A 17,154-nucleotide genomic window follows, 5' to 3' on the forward strand; every position below is an offset into this window, starting at 1 on the left:
TGAGCGGAGTAGCCAGGCCGCGTCGGACCAGGTCTCCCCGGTTGGTCCAGATGCCATCCATGCCGGAGGCTCTGCAGGCAGCCAGAGACGTCATGACCATGCTGGAACCAGGAGCGCCGCCGGTGTCGGCCCCCCACTCCAGAGGCAAGCCACCGCTGGGTTCTCCACAGTCACCCCTGGCGCAGCACCAGTCTCGGTCACGGCAACGTTCCCAATGCTGTTCTCCGCCCAGCGACCATTTAGGATACAGTCCACGTGGCTCATCCTCGACTCCCACCAGATTGTCCGACTGGGACTCCTGGTACCTCTCCACGCCATGGAGCGATTACCGACAGGACTGAGGCAGACATTACCAGAGGTCCTTGTCTTGCAGGGGTTACCGCAGCCAGTCGTGGCACAGATGTCATTGCCGTTCCCGCTTGGAATCCTGCTCCAAGTCTCTGCAAAGACACCGTCTCCGCAGCCCGGAGCGTAGATCGCCAGCACCGCGCCATCGCTGGTCCGCCCGCTGGATCAGATTGCAGCGCAGCAGCTAAAGGCAGTACTGATCCTCCTCATTGAGAGCACAGTCCCGTGGGCAATGCCGCTCCCGGCACCGCCATTCCTCCCAGTCCCGTGGCAACAGCAGGTCATTCGTCAGCTTGGGCTCCACTCGTAGTCGCCCTTCCATGGGCCAGGCCAGCCAAGTCGAACAGCCGGGGCCGTTAGTGCCACAGCAGGTGCAGTGGCGCCAGGCCTAGTGACTGGCACAGTGGTACTAGTGGGCACCATGGCCTTGGACACAGCCCCTGATGGGGGCCCGCTTGGTAGCTGGAGCCTCAGAGGCGCCGTCAGCCTCTCTCTTCAGGCCTCCAAGGAGAGGGTTAGTGGGACGTACGTCCTCGGCACCGTGCCCGGAGACTGACGAAGTGGTGGACCCTCCGGTGTCGGCAGATACCCAGAACACTGTACTGGCTTCCTTGCCTTCCCCGGATGAGGTGATAGTGGCCCCGCCCCCACTCCATCCCACAGGAGGACTTTAGAGCCCATCAAGAACTTTTAAAACAGGTGGCATCGAACTCTCACCTCCAGGCAGAGGAGCTGGAGGAGCCCTTGGACTCCATGTTCAATGTACTGTCATCTTCAGCACCGGACAGGATGGCTTTGCCCCTCCATGAGGCGGTGGCAAGGATTTCAGATGGATTTCAGATGCCCTGTGGCAAACACTGGCTTCCCTGGCCCCCATATCGAAGAAGGCGGAACTCAAGTACTTTGTACCCACCAAGGGACATGAGTACTTCTACACCCACCCAACACCCAACTCTCTAGTGGTCGAGTCGGTCAACCACAGGGAGCAGCAGGGCCAACCAACCGCCCTCCGAAAAATAAATACTCAAGGAGGCCGACTTAGTCCCGGTCCAGCGCATAGAGTTTATCGGGGTGCTCCTGGACACCTCGTCAGCCATGGCTTCTCTCCCACCAGGCAGATTCGAGACCTAAAAGGGCTCATCGACACACTCAATACTCTTTTGGCAAAAAGATTTATTCATCCTTGAGTTTCCAGTTGCAGTTGGAAAACCACCAGGCTCTCCTGGGCAGATACTAATTCAACTTGTGGGGTTCGCTGCCCAAATTTGAGGACTCCCTCCAGGAGTGCTATAAGAAAAAGTTCAAGGCACTGGTGGAGGAGGGTGCAGATGCTCCCAGGGAGTCCCTGCAGGTGGCGTCTGATGCAGTGGACGTGGCAGCTCGATCCATGGCCTTGGCAGTGTCAATTAGAAGGGCATCATGGTTCCTGCTGTCCGGGCTGTCCAGTGAGGCGCAGTCGGCCATGAAGGATCTCCTGTTTGACGGCAAGGCTGTTTGCAGAACAAATGGATACACAGCTGCATGGCATGAAGGACTCCCACATGACCCTGCAGACCCTGGGTCTTTATGTTCCAGCTCCAGCCAAAACTAAGTTTAAGCCACAGCAGGCCCCTGCTCCAGCTGCCCTGCCTAAGTACGAGGCTGCCTATAAAAAGTCGAGAGATTATAAGAGGCGCCCTCAGTGGCAGTCAAGGCCTGCCCCACAGCCTGGGTACTCCAAGGGCAAGCAGGTGGGGAAAAGGTGGTTTTGATGGGACGCCAGGGAGAACTCTGACAGTCCCCAAGGGGATCCCCCCTCCATAAAGCTTCGCTTCTGCAATCAGTTGTGTGCTTTCCTCCTGGAGTGGTTGTCACTAACCTCGGACCGCTGGGTCCTCAACACGGTCTCCCAGGGCTACATGCTGCAATTTGTTTTGACCCCGCCCAACCATCCCCCACCCCCATTCCTTCTGGGGGATCCTTCGCACAAAGCCCTGCTAGAGCAGGAGGTGGGGCGGCTCCTAGACCTGGGAGCAGTGGAAATGGTCCCCGGAGAGTTCAGAGGCAAGGGGTCTACTTCCACTATTTCCTTATCCCGAAGGCAAAAGGGGGACTCAGGCGCATCCTGGACCTGTGGGATCTGAACCAGTTTATGGTCAAACTCAAGTTCCGCATGGTCTCCCTGGTCTCCATCATCCCCTCCCTGGATCCAAGGGATTGGTATGCCGCCCTGGATCCACATCCACATATTCGAGGGGCACAGACACTTCCTCCGTTTTCTGGTGGGACAGAATCACTACCAATTTACGGTCCTCCCATTTGGCCTATCCACCGCCCCAGGTGTGTTCACAAAATGTACGTCAGTGGTAGTGGCCTACCTCAGGCTCCGGGGGGTCCAGATCTTTCCCTGCCTGGATGATTGGCTGGTCAAGGGCAGCTCCCGGTTGCAGGTGCAGGATCACGTGACGCTTCTACTGTCCCAAGTGTGCGGCCTTGGGTGTGTTAGTAAACAACACCAAGTCCATGTTAGTCCCGGTCCAGTGCATAGAGTTTATCGGGGTGCTCCTGGACGCCTTGTCAGCCATGGCTTCTCTCCCACCGGGCAGATTCGAGACCTAAAAGAGCTCATCGACACAGTTACAAAGTTCCCTGTGACAACAGCCAGAACGTGCCTCCAGCTCCTGGGTCATATGTCAGCGTCCACATATGTGGTCCGCCACGCCAGGCTCCAAATTGAGGCCCCTCTAGCTTTAGCTGGTCTCAGAGTTCTCCCAGGCCCGGGTCAGGATGGACAAGGTCCTCACCTGGTGATCGCCTCCCTTTGGTGGTGGTCCACCCCGAACAACATGCTCCAAGAGGTCCCTTTTCAAGACATGGCCCTGTCGTTGGAGCTGGGGTCCGATGCGTCGGACCTGGTTTGGGGGGCCCATATGGGGATCGTTCAGATCCAAGGGCTGTGGTTGGCCCCAGAGCTATTCCTACACATAAATGTCAAGGAACTCAGGGTCGTGTGTCTGGCATGCGTGGCCTTCCGCTTGCACTTACAGGGCAAGGTGGTCAGGGTTCTCATGGACAATACGGCCTTGATGTTCTATATCAACAGGCAAGGCGGGACCCGATCCTCCACCCTTTGCCGCAAAGCCCTCAGACTGTGGGACTTCTGCATAGCCTACGACATCTCTCTGAGGGCCTTCCACCTGCCGGGCGTCTGCAACATGTGGGCAGATCGCTTGAGCAAGGACTTCTCCTCCCAGCACAAGTGGTCTCTCCACCCGGAAGTGGCTCACCAGCTCTTCCGAGTGTGGGGAACTCCCCAGGTGGACCTGTTTGCGACAAGGCAGAACTAGCGCTGCCCCCGGTTCTGCTCTGGGGGGGGGGTCTGGGAAAGAGCACTATCTCCAATGCCTTCCTCCTGTCGGAGGAAGTTTCTCTATGCCTTCCCCCCATTCCCTCTCATCAGCCGGGTCCTGGAGAAAGTAAAAACGGACAAGGCACAGGTACTCCTGATTTCCCCGGCATGGGCCCAGTAGCATTGGTACAGGATGCTCATGGACCTGACAGTGGCTCCACCGCAGCCATTGCTGCTCCGCCCGACCTGCTCTCCCAGGACCGGCGCCGCCTCCTCCATCCCAACTTAGTGACTCTCCACCTCACGGTGTGGCTGCTTAATGTCTAGGCAGGGAGGAGCGGATGTGTTCAGAGGGGGTCCAGCGCATCCTTCTGGAATGTAGGTGGCCCTCCACACTCCACGCTTACTTGGTGAAGTGGTCCCAGTTCTCCAGATGGGCTGCCAAACAGGGTTTCCCCGGAGGCTGTCCTGTTCCAGCTTATCCTGGACTACCTCCTTCACTTTAGAGCCCAGGGCCTGGTGCACCTGGTGGCCATATCGGCCTTCCATCCGCTGATGCAGGGACACACGGTGTTCTCCCATGCTATGACTGGATGATTCCTTAAGGGATTGGACCGTCTTTTTCCATATGCTAGGCCCCCTGTCCCGCCATGGGACCTGAACTTGGTGTTATCCCGTCTCACAGGGCCCCCGTTTAAACCTCTGCCATGTGCTCCTGGTCTCACCTCTCGTGGAAGGTGGCCTTCCTGGTTGCTGTCACATAGGCCAGGGAGGTTTCGGAACTCAGGGCCCTGACCTCCAAACCCCTATATACGGTTTTTCATAAGGATAAGGTTCAGCTCCATCCACACCCCTCATTCTTCCCTAAGGTGGTCTTCGCCTATCACTTGGGGCAGGACATTTTCCTGCCTGTCCTCTGCCCCAAGCCACACGCGTCCAGTGAGGAACACCGCCTCCACACGCTTTACGAGCGTGGGGCGCTGACCTTCTACATGGAACGGACTAAGCCGTTCAGGAAGTTCTCTCAACTGTTCGTTGCCTCAGCTGAACGCATGCGGGGTCGGTCGATTTCCACCCAGCGCCTCTCCCACTGGATCACCACGTGGATTTGCACCTGTTATGATCTAGCGGGTGTTCCCCTGCCACCATTTGTAAAGGCACACTCAGCTCTGACCCAGGTCTCGTCGGCTGCCTTTGTGGCCCACGTCCCTATCCAAGATATTTGTAGGGCCACCATTTGGTCTTTGGTTCACATGTTTACCTTGCACTATGCGATTGTCTCCCGAACTGTACTCCGGGCCATACTCTGTCCCGGGGATCTGTGAACTCCTCCCACCTCCAACAGGTATAGCTTGGAATCACCTATCATGGAATACACATGAGCAATCACTCGAACAAGAAAAGACAGTTACCTTTTCCATAACTGGTGTTCTTCGAGATGTGTTGCTCATGTCTTTTTCACATCCCGCCCTCCTTTCCCTCTGTCAGAATTGTCTGGCAAGAAGGAACTGAGGGTGGGGGGAGCAAGCAGCTCCCCTTATACCGCGCCATGGAGTGCCACTCCAGGGGTCGCTGGGGTGCTCCCCCTACGGGTACTGCTAGGGGAAAACCTTCTGGTACCAGTGCACGTGGCGAGCATGCACACCTATTGTGGAATAGGCATGAGAAACGCATCTTGAAGAATACCAGTTATGGAAAAGGTAACTATCTTAATTTTTGTTTAATGTTTTTTCAAAAAATTTATTTGCAGTGCAATGAGATGACTTTATTTACACAACCACTAATTTAATTCATTGGACTCTAAGGCCATTTCCACGCTACAATTAGTGGCATGATTGGCTCTAAATATGGTTTTATATCTGTGCATAACAATTGTATCTACCCTGATATTTTAGTGTTCTTCCGCCATGGTAGCTAGTGAAGAAGCATTTTACCACTGTGTCATTTGACCCTGGTGGGATCTGGTCAGACCACAGTGGTATAAAAAAAAGCTTGTGGTCAATCTGTTCCATTATCTGCTGCTGTTAGCACTGCTGGAGCTGTGCTGGTGCTAGAGTAATGATGGGAGAATTTCCTAAAATTCTGCATGTGGGTAAGAGCTAATACTGGTATTTGGTTACTAACTATGACAGGTGATGATGTATTTTTCCCCTGCCAGAGGCTTAGGCTTGGCCCATGGTTCTTATTCTGGAAAGAGTTCTACCCATTCTTTTTGTTGTGTGACCAGGGCCCTCATCCTGTAATGGTTTAACCAGGCTTTCTTCTTTCCATCTGTCTTTGTAATAGGTCATTCCAGTGTGCAATTCACCATTAACTGCTGGTGCTGCTCTCTTTCCACATGTACTTTTATTCTTGTATATACTTTCTGATATGTTGTGTCATGCAGGTTTGATGATATAGAGTTGCTCTGTGGCATTTCCTAAGTGGGTCCTTTCCCTACCCTCGCTTATTGTAGTGCATTATTTATTTATAAACCCCTCCAGTGTGTATTTTACTTTGAAATGTTCACAGCTGGAGTGTAACCATTTACAAAATTATTTCAGGGAGTCCAAATAAGCACATTCCTTTGGTTTACCATTCATGGTACAAGTCATTATTTTTCTTTGGGTGAAAACTTTTAAGTCTTAAATCCAATGGAGTAGGTTGGAACTGTATTCAGATTTCCCCTAAAAAGTGATAATTCATTTAGGTATAAGTAAAAGCCAGATGAGCACATTATTATTTAGACCAAAACGTGTGCTGTCAGCTCAGTATTGGATGCAGCACCACAAGCAGGAGGGAATTTAGTGCATCTTTCCAAAATAAAGCACATTGAAGTATTTCCTTCTAGTAGATCACAACTAAACTGGTACCTAAAATTACATGTTGTCTCCTTGATTTATGTACAGCCCTAATAGTGGAATAATATTAATAGTTACAGCAGTGATTACAGATCATTATACTCAATAGATTTGATTCTGTTTGTATGCTTTCTATCATGAATGATGTTCTGAGAGTACATAAATTGGTCTGATTTTTCAAAGTAACATACTTTGTTTTGTTTTACAGACTTTGTCCATTGGAGTACTTGATATCTTTGGGTTTGAAGATTATGAAAATAACAGCTTTGAACAATTCTGCATTAATTTTGCTAATGAACGCTTACAGCACTACTTTAACCAACACATCTTTAAACTGGAGCAGGTAGGTCTGAATATTCACTGAATGATGCAAATGACAATTTGCATAGACATATTATACCTTATTTACTTGGAGTTTTTGAATTACGGTGTATGTTTTTTATGTATGAATTTGTGCTTTAATGGATTTAGTCATATGTAAAATCTAAGATGTTTTTTACTAGTCATTATCTGTAAAAGCCATCATGCTCTAGATCTCCTATGTCAAATGACTCCTCCATCCTGGGCCAGCTCTGAACTCAGAAGCACACATAGTTTATGTGAGGATCCTGAAGACCTCAACTGTTGTACATTTGTCTTCCATGTGTGCACTCTGAGGTTTCCCAAATGAGAAATATTTCTCTTGCCTTTGTGGACTCGGTCATGCTATCTAGATGCCACATTTATTCAAAGTTCACACTCTCCCTTCCTCCAGTGTCTTTACAGCTTCCCAGTGAAGGGGGGTTACTCTTGCTTGTTTTTTTTTTAAGGCAAAACATAGGCAGCCATTACTTTGCCTTTATTACAGGAGGGCTCGTACAAAACACTTGGTCGTGTGTTGTGTCCAAAAGGTGCCAAGGCTTTGTCTCATTCTAATTTCTGATGGTCAAGTTCCTACAGCCAAGAATGTTCAGACTCCGGAGAGTTTTGTCATGGCTGATCCAGAGCTGTCAAGGTGTGTCTTGGAGGAAAAATGGTTCTTTAAGATATCTTGGCCCTAATCCATTGAGGGCTTTAAAAATGAGGGGGAAAAAAACAAGAAGCAGTTTTGCTACTGAATGGGGAGCCATAAAACTCAGAGACCCAATATGTTGTGTTCTTGTGTGACTGTATTGCATGGTAGGTAGGCTCCTTCATAAGTTTCTGGGTGGATGTCTCCTGCAATCCTAAATAGAATATGCTGCATTAGAAGTGGCAAGCCATGGACCACTGTTGCTACATCCACATTTGATAGGAAAGAGTATAGCGTCCTAGCTAGCCAAAGGTGGAAAAAGACATTTCCAATCACCTATTGTTGATATCCAGCAGCCCTACATAGGTGTATCAAGAGCACATTTATTAAGAGCCAGTTATTTCAAGTTGTGAAATGAACAATTCATGAGCAGAGTCTTGGATTTATGGCCAATAGGGAGAACACTCTCTATATATGATTTTGCACAGATTTTAACTAAACCAGAGTCAGTGCAAAATTCAGTACATGGGGACATTATGTAGATCCTTGACTCTTTCTAAGGGACTTCAGGTCCCTAAACTTGTTAATGAATCATTATGCTCACACCTACATTGCTAAGTAGTATGTTCATTAGTGGTATTTAATTAAGTATAATGAAAGCTCATTACATAACTTTAAAATATTAATTTTTCTATGCATGTAGGTCCACAGGTCTTCACTATGGTTGAAATCTTGCATGTTGAGATTAATGGGAATTTTGCCATTGACTTCAGTGGAGCCAGGTTTTTGTCCAGTGTGTCTTCAGTGTAATTGCAGCTTTGGGGACAGAACCAAACCTGTGCATACCAGGCAGAGCAGACAAGTTTAGTTCTGTGCCTCTGCAGCACCACAAGAGGCCCTGAAATGCCAGACAAGCCTGGTGAGAAGGGGAAGACACAGATTATTCAGTGCTTCTCTTGCTTGTGCCCCAAGAAGAGGAGACTTAAAATAAGTTATGTAGCACTGAATAATTTGAAATACTTCTGAGGCAGTTTGTTGCAAATTCTACATTTTCCTCTGGACACTCTTGTCCTTGCTGAAGGGGCTTTTTGCTGAAGGATACTCCAGAATTGATACCTCATTGAGGTGGAATTTCAAGGCAGCCTCTGTAGCCCTGAAAGCCACAGAAGCTTCTGCCTGTTTCATAAGAGAGATCCTAGATGTGGTCATCACACTGGGAATTCCTACATTTTGCTCTGTGGCTCTCAAAACCTCAATATTCCTCCCTCCGCCCATGATATATGCAAAGGTCCTGATTGCTGTACTCAGACAGGAAGGGATGCTCTTGAAACCCTTCCTAGGTTAGCTTCTGAGCAATGCCTTGTTAGTCCATTTTCCAAGGGAAGGGAGGCTTTTAAAGCATCCTTTTCTGGATTAATAAGCTGGGCAATTTCAGAGGCCTACAAGTCCAAATGCCTTGTACCACTTTACAAGTTTAGAACACACTGGCTGAGAGCAGAGCAGAGCAGATCCTATGCAAGCTCTCCTAGCAAAAGATTTGCAGGATGGCTACATGGTCATCAGTTCACGTCTTCAGAAATTCAACAAGCATCAACAAGATGCTGCATTCTGCTGATAGGTTCCTGCAAGCAGTCGCTCCTCAGTGAGGAGAGACTGACTATAAATGTTGATATAAACAGGCTTAACTTTTCCTCTTGCCCTCCCTGAAGCCACACTACTTAAAAGAATCTCACTTTAGACTCTGTGGACCTGACTGCACAGAAAAATGGAAACATGTATCCATGTTTTTATACTTAGCTGAGAATTTCTTTCCGTCTAGTAGAAAGGTCCACAAATCCAATTCACCCTTGGGGAATTGGTTCCCAGATTATGGATTAAAATTGGTCAGATGAGGATATTGGAAGATGTGATAATATTTGCATGATGTGTAGTAGGACATTTGTCAGCAAGGCATTTGTAGCCTCACAGTTGTTTGATTGCTGAACCATAAGTAGTTTTGGCTGTGATAATTACCTCAGTATGAAAGATTCTTTGTGGAGTAGCAGTGGGCACTCCCCTCTGCCTCTGACAGATGGGTTTGGTTCTATCTTCATAGCGTGATGCAGGTGGAAAATCCCAAGCAATGGGGTATGCTCGGGTGTTTGGACCATTGCTAGGGTATTTAGAGCTTCCCATGAGAAGAAAGGACATTTTCCGGTAAGCAGTGAGAAATTTTCTTGTAATTGTTTCAGAATCCCATGTGTGAGAATGTTGTTTAACAGTGACATATTATGGCCATTTGCTGTACCTTTTTCTTCAGTACCATGCATGCTACATTCCACAACATGATACAACTCTGATTTTTACAGAACACTTTCATGGCAGCAAATATATTTGGGTGAGAGTCCAGCACAAGAGTGATATGATATTTAGCCTTACAGTGTTATGTGGTGATGTCCTGTATGACCCATCACAAAGTGTAGATTATCCAGTGGGAATTTATTTTTAATATAAAACCTTATTCTACCTAAAGAAAATGCTGCTTCCAACTGTTTATAGCCAGCCTCTACTGATAGAGATTGCAGGTATATCCCCTCTTATAACTACAGTTTTCATTGTACTGTTCATCAAGAGAGTCTGTTTAAGACTGAATCAGATTGAAAAATCTTCTCACTAATGGGCTCTCAACTTTGAGCCAAATAAGTATAACTGGGAAGAATGCCAATCAGGATATTGTTGACAGTAAAGTAAGGGAATGGGGCAGAAAGGGTTAAGTGTTAGATTTCTGCCTTGCACAAAGCCTTTCTAGTTAAGCTTGCTTGCTTGCTATATTTATATATTTATTTTTAAACCAACTGTTCCAAATTACTGAAGAAGACTTAGCTTGTGATGATTCATGATAGCCTTGAAGTATGCTTTACCAGATGATAAGCATGAGTGAAATATACTAACTGGGCTGTAAAACACAGGCACATAAATCCTGCTATAGCTGTGTTGCCAAAAGCCTTAGATTCAGAACTATAATGACCTTATTTCTGGCAGTATGCCCTTGCCCAGGAACATAAACTAAGCCTATGCTATCATTCAGGAGGAGACTTTTTCCTCCCATCTCCCCAATTATTTCACCCAGAGTGATTCTCATCCTACCACCAAGCAGGCAGGACACAGCCTCCGCCATTGCATCCACTAATCTCTTTCAGTAATTAGCTACTCTTGGAATGTGCTGCTCACCCATCTGACCAGAATTCTCTCCTCCCCATGTGACTAGGCACGCTAAACTCCACATTCTGCCTTTGTCCTGTTCAAATGGGTTCTTCTCCATGACAGATAAGCATATTGTTGCTGTGCCACTGAGCTGGCACTGAGGGTGTTTCTACAGTAGGAAAAATGGTTGCTCTGTGCTATAGCTTACCATTGGTAGCACTGTTACAATTGCACCAGTGCATAAAATAATTATAATTTTTTTGAATATGGATAAGGTCTGAGAGAAAGTCTACTGTTAATAATAAAACCATTTATGACTTTATTCTGCTTGTGGATTTTAAAAAATTATTTATTCTTTTTTACACTCTGATCAAAAATCTTTTTTCTTGCATGACTCATTCATGTGACAATGAGTACTGTGAGTAAGGAGCTTTCAAAGCTGTTCATTCCTTTTTTATACTACAACTTTCAGGTATTCTTCCTTTGGCTGAAAGGATCGTGATGTATCTAAACTCAGAAGGGTGTGTGGTGGTGGTGGTAGGGTTAAATTTGAAAATAGGTTCTGCAATTACCATTTTAAAAATGTATTGCCCTCCAGTTCACATCTCATTTTGTACACTGGTAATATTTAAATTTGGTAAATAAACAATGTTCATTCTGAAGAGCATGCACTTATCACTCTTTAAAAAACTGGTTGAATAAATAGGGTCTGAAATTGCAAAATCAGTTTTCAACATGCTCAGTAGCCATTGGCTAAGATGTTTAGCAGAGACTAGTGAAATCCTGTTATAATATAAAACACATTGTTGCTGATGAGCCTGATGTGGTGTTTTGCCCTAAAGCTGCAGCTGGGTTAGTTGGCATGAGGAGCGATTACAAAAACCTTACTGAAATATCTGCAGCACAGAAAAAAAAAAAAACAATAAAAACATACTGCTTTAATCTCAGCAGCAGGAATAAGTCATGGCTGTGAGAGGGAAAAAAAGTGGATCCCATAACTACAATTCTCCAAAATTGTTCCATGCTTTATTGAGCATGGTGTTCCTGATCATCTTGACTAATAGCCATTGATGGACATATTCTTCATAAACTTATCTAATTCTTGTTTGAACCCAATTACACTTTTGACCTTCACAATATCCCTGGCAGTGAGTTCCACAGGTTGACTGCGTTGTGTGAAGAAGTACTTCCTTATGTTTGTTTTAAACCTACTTGGCTTTAAACCAATGCCTGGTTCTTGTGCTGTGTGAAGGGGTAAATAACTTTCTTATTCGCTTTCTTCCCATCATTCTTGATTTTATAGCCCTCTATCATATCCGTTCTTAGTCGTCTCTTTTCTAAACTGAACAGTCCCAATCTATTTAATCTCTCCTCATATGGAAGCTATTCCATTCTCCTAATAGTTTTTCTTGCCTGTCTATGTACTTTTCCATTTCTAATACATATTTTTTGAGATGGAGTGACCAGAACTGCATGCAGTATTCAAGACGGGTGTATGATGGGTTTATATAGTGGCATTATAATATTTTCTGTTTTATTATCGATCATTTTCCTAATGGTTCCTAACATTCTGTTAGGTTTTTTGACTGCTGCTGCACATTGAGCAGATGTTTTCAGAGAACTAAATACAATGACTCCAAGATCTTTCTCGTATCCGGTATGCTAAGATTTTATCCAAAAGTATGTATTACTATTCCTATATCCTAGATGGAGAAATGTAGAAATCTGAAAAACCAGCACGGAAATCCTAAAATCATCAATTTTGTGACCATCTGTGCGTCACAGTGCAAAATAACTTAAAAAGCAAGTTACATTTTGTCTGCATCACAGCGATAAAGAATAGTAAAATGCAGTTCACTAACATGATGTGAATTGACTGAAGCCCTAGTTATTACTTGCAGTACTTTAAAGGACCACAGATGTTCAATATTCTTCACAATACTGCTCTGATGTGAACAGCCCTTCACATATGACTAGGGCCCTACCAAATTCATGGTCCATTTTGGTCAATTTCACGGTCATAGGATTTTAAAAATAATAAATTTCATGATTTCAGCTATTTAAATCTGAAATCTCATGGTGTTGTAATTGTAGGGGTCCTGACCCAAAAAGGAGTTGTGAAGGGGTCGCAAGGTTATTGTAGGGGGAGTTGCAGTACTGCCACCCTTATTTCTGTGCTGTTGCTGGTGGCGGTGCTGCATTCAGAGCTGTGCGCCAGGCCAACAGCCACCACTCTCCAGCCACCCAACTCTGAAGGCAGCGCCAGAAGTAAGGGTGGTATGGTATGGTATTGCCATCCTTAGTTCTTCACTGCTGCTGGCAGGGCACTGCCTTCAGAACTGGGTGCCCAGCCAACAGCTGCCACTCTCCAGCTGCCCAGCTCTGAAGGCAGCACAGCCGTAAGGATGGCAATACCGTGACCCTCCCTAAAATAACCTTGCAACCCTCCCTGCAACTCCCTTTTGGGTCAGGATCCCCAATTTGAGAAATGCTGGTCTCCCCTGTGAAATCTGACTAGTATAGGGTAAAAGCACACAAAAGACCAGATTTCACGGGTGTAGACCAGATTTCCCAGTCCATGATGTGTTTTTCATGGCTGTGAATTTGGTAGTGCCCTACATATGACATTTAGAGAAAAACTACATGATCAAAAAAGATATTTCTTCCCTCATATGGAACATCTTTCTCTGGTGAGGTCGCTTTTATAGGCTGGCAGTACATTTTAGGTATGTGCATATTTTACCTTTATCACTGTGAAGGAGGAAAAAAAACCATTAGAAATCAACTATTGAGTATTCAGTTCAAGTTTCTATTTTAGTTGGACCTGGGAATAGCATGGGGGTGCTTTTTGAAAAATGCTTTAATCAGCTGTATTCCATGTGACATGCAGAGAAATAACAAACTGCAGAAGCTATTGATTTGCTATTTGGCAACATGCCCACCATACAAAGCACACTTTTTTAAAAAAGTGAAGTCTTATAAATACTAAAACTCTATCTTAGAATAGGAAGATTTCAAATTGAAAACGTTGAAGGAAAACGTGACTCCAGGAATTACTAGACCAAATACTCTTTGTTTTTGGCTGCATTGTGTTTGGGGGTGGGGGTTTTAATGCGTAGGACTGGATTCCAATCTCAGAGCAATGAGATTCAGCACCATTTGCCACAAGCAAGTTACTAGATTTTTAAAACTATCAATTAACTTCTGACATTTCAATTTTGCTCCAGGTAACTAAATTGTTACCTCACTGTTTTCGGTTCTGAGTGAACCAAGGAGAGGGGGGGTTTTTTTAGGGTAATATTAGAAGATGCAGCTAGTAGAAATGAAATGAAATGTTAGAAAGAAAAGGAAAAAAAAAAGCAATATTTAACCTGAATATTAGGGAAAATTTATAGTCAGCAAGATCTATTAGGCTGTGGAATAATCTCCCAAGAAGAACTGTATTGCTTGGCCCATGTAAGACTAGGCTGGAGAAAGCACTAGAATATGTACTATAGAGAACAATCCTGCTCTGTTGAGGTGATGGTATAATAGATTCAGAGGTCTTTTTCATCTTCGATAACTAATTAGATTAATCTACCCATAAGAAATGAATGAGAAATATGAGCTGATTATTTTGGATTCTATGTTTTGGGTTTCATTTAAAGCATAATTCATCTGAGTAATACATTCGTGAAGTCCTAGGGATGTCACTATTGCTGTTGATTTTATGTGGAAGGCGTTCAGATACTGTGGTGGTGGATGCCTGTATGGAACCCAAAGATAGATTTATTCTCCATTGTGAAAGCTACCGTGAAAAGATGAGAGGAATAACTGATAGTTTTGTTCAGGGCTTGGTCTGACCTGGGGCCCAATCCTTGGTAGCAAAGGTTGAGTGGGATGGGGCTTTTCCTCCAAGAACTGGCTGCTAACTCAGTAGTGATTGCATTTAACAGCAGTTTATTGGCGCCTTCTCTTCTTCACTATCTACCTCTACCAGTTCAGCTGTTGCATATTATTTCTCCTCAACAACAAATTGCCAGAAATGGGGTTTGGAGGGGGGGAGACCAAAGCAGCTGCATTTCTGTAGAAGGCTGAGCTTATGTGGACTCTTCCTCCTGTGTTCTCTCAGGTAGGGGTGTGTGTGTGTATGTGTGTACACACACGCGTGCACACAGATACACGCAAGGGATGAAGGAGAGCAGTTCTGGAACAAGACCAATCATCACCTTAGATAGGGAGGAAATGTTAAAGGGAATCCAAGCAGAATGAATGAAGCCAAAGGATGTGATATTGAAGAGAGGGAGAAAGAGAAGTTAATTAGAGGGAAAGCTATGAGGTGTCTTAGTATCATGAAACCAACTGTGCAGGACTCGGAGAATTATAACAAAATGTTTAGAAGTCTTTTAAAATAGCCTAAAATACTTTGACCTAAAATACCTCTTCAGCACATAATGATGTTACGATTTTAAGGTTTGATTTCCTGGGACCTTCCAGGGCTAGAAGCAGGTGCAATATCTTGGAAAGGTGGATTCTGCTTGCGAATGGTGGATAGCTCCCATTTTCAGTCTTTGTGTCACATAATATGAATCATCCTCAGGGCAGTGTAATTTAAGAGGCAATTCCCCATTATAGGAGGGAAGGTAACATTTCTAGTTGTATTTAAACATAACAAAACTCCAGATAAGAAATGTGAATAGTCACAGCAGAGATGAATTATTTTGACAAAGTACAGGTGAGGTGGTCCGAGGTGCAATTTTATCACGTATGTACAGCATATGGCCCCTGGTGAATTGTGTGATGTGGTGTTAGAGGAATCTATAGGTCAGTATTCAGTTTTGTGAAGAATGTGGCATGTGTATTATGTTCTTGTATATGTTCGAGGTGTATTAGAATTATTTATAGAGGAGTGGAGCTGTTCAGTGACAAGTGTGGTGCATGAAGACAGTGCCTCCACTTGTGTGCAACCTTAAAATAACATAATTAAGGTTGCAAAGTTAGGAAATTTCACAAGTAGGTGGTTGGTGCAACCTTAATTTGTACCTTTTTTGCAAATGCATTATGACAGACTTCAGTTACATGGTCACATACAGGCAGATGCCTGCCTTGTAAAATTTCAGCCTAAATGGTTAGTTTGCAAAGTTATAAGCAACAGAAATGGTCTTATTATGGGAAGTGTCAGACCACTTTAACAGGCAGTGCTACTAGCCCCATTTACTGTGTGTGGGGTGAGAGAAAGAGTATACGTGTGACGATATGGGTGTAACTGTGCCTCTGTGGGTCACAACTGAGAATACCAAATTCAGGACAAGCTGCTGGGAAAAAGGGCGGACACACCCCAAAACTGGTGGTTTTTCTTCCATGAGATATACCAGACCAGCAACAAAAGTAAACTTCTGTCTCACCACACTGTCTCACCTAACAAGAAGTCAGAAATGCAGCCTCGTTGGGTATTTCAGACCTGAATTCAACACCCAGACACTAGACTTAATGATGAGTGGTCATTTAAAACAAATTTCATTAAACAAAAGGGTTCTCCTGATCCCAAAGGACCAGCCACATACCCAGGTCAATATACAGCTCAGATCTTATCCAATAATCACATTGTTGCCAATCCTTTAGTATCTAATATGTAAAGGCTTATTTATAAAAAGAAAGAAAGGTGAGCGTTAAAATTGGCTGAGGAATCAAATATATACAACAATTGCAAAATTCTTGGATCAGGCTTGTAGCAGGGATGGAATAAACTGCCGGCTTGTTAAGTCTCTGGTTGCTTACAAATCCTCGGAATGTCCTCAGTCCTTTGGTTAGAATGCTCCCATTAGTACAAATTCATAGTCCAGAGCTTTGAGCCAGAAAGAAGCCAAATGGAGATGTTTCCAGGGCCTTTTATAGCTTCTGCCAAGTGAAGGGAATCCCATTGTTCTCACTGTGGAAAATCACAGGTAACAAGATGGCATTTGGAGTCATGTATGAGTCATATGTCCATGCATGATTTCGCTTAGTCATAGCAGAGGCCATCACAGGAAACAGAGTAGCAGCCGTGTTAGTCTGTATTCACAAAAAGAAAAGGAGTACTTGTGGTACCTTAGAGACTAACAAATTTATTTGAGCATAAGCTTTCGTGAGCTACAGTGCACTTCATCAGTTGCATTCAGTGGAAAATACAGTGCAGAGATTTATATACACACACAGAGAACATGAAACAATGGGTTTTATCATACACACTATAAGGAGAGTGATCACTTAAGATGAGCTATTACCAGCAGGAAGCGGGGGGAGGGAGAGGAAGAAAACCTTTTGTGGTGATAATCAAAGTGGGCCATTTCCAGCAGTTGATAAGAACGTCTGAGGAACAGTGGGGGTGGGGGGAAGGGGAAATAACATGGGGAAATAATTTTACTTTGTGTAATGACCCATCCACTCCCCGTCTCTATTCAAGCCTAAGTTAATTGTGTCCAGTTTGCAAATTAATTCCAATTCAG

The 17,154-nt window shown here is 45.0% G+C and overlaps 1 protein-coding gene across 33 annotated transcripts in view; it reads left to right on the top strand.

The window, feature by feature from the left end:
• MYO9A (myosin IXA) overlaps positions 1-17,154 on the top strand; it is a 471,574-nt gene that overhangs the window by 315,889 nt on the left and 138,531 nt on the right. For all 33 annotated transcript variants that reach the window (XM_038418673.2, XM_043494428.1, XM_038418680.2 and 30 more), the window contains one exon: positions 6,725-6,859. In XM_038418673.2, coding sequence (XP_038274601.1) covers positions 6,725-6,859 — 135 coding nt within the window. The remainder of the gene's footprint in view (positions 1-6,724; positions 6,860-17,154) is intronic.

This window comes from Dermochelys coriacea, chromosome 10 (genome assembly GCF_009764565.3).
Source record: "Dermochelys coriacea isolate rDerCor1 chromosome 10, rDerCor1.pri.v4, whole genome shotgun sequence".
NCBI lineage: Eukaryota > Metazoa > Chordata > Testudines > Dermochelyidae > Dermochelys > Dermochelys coriacea.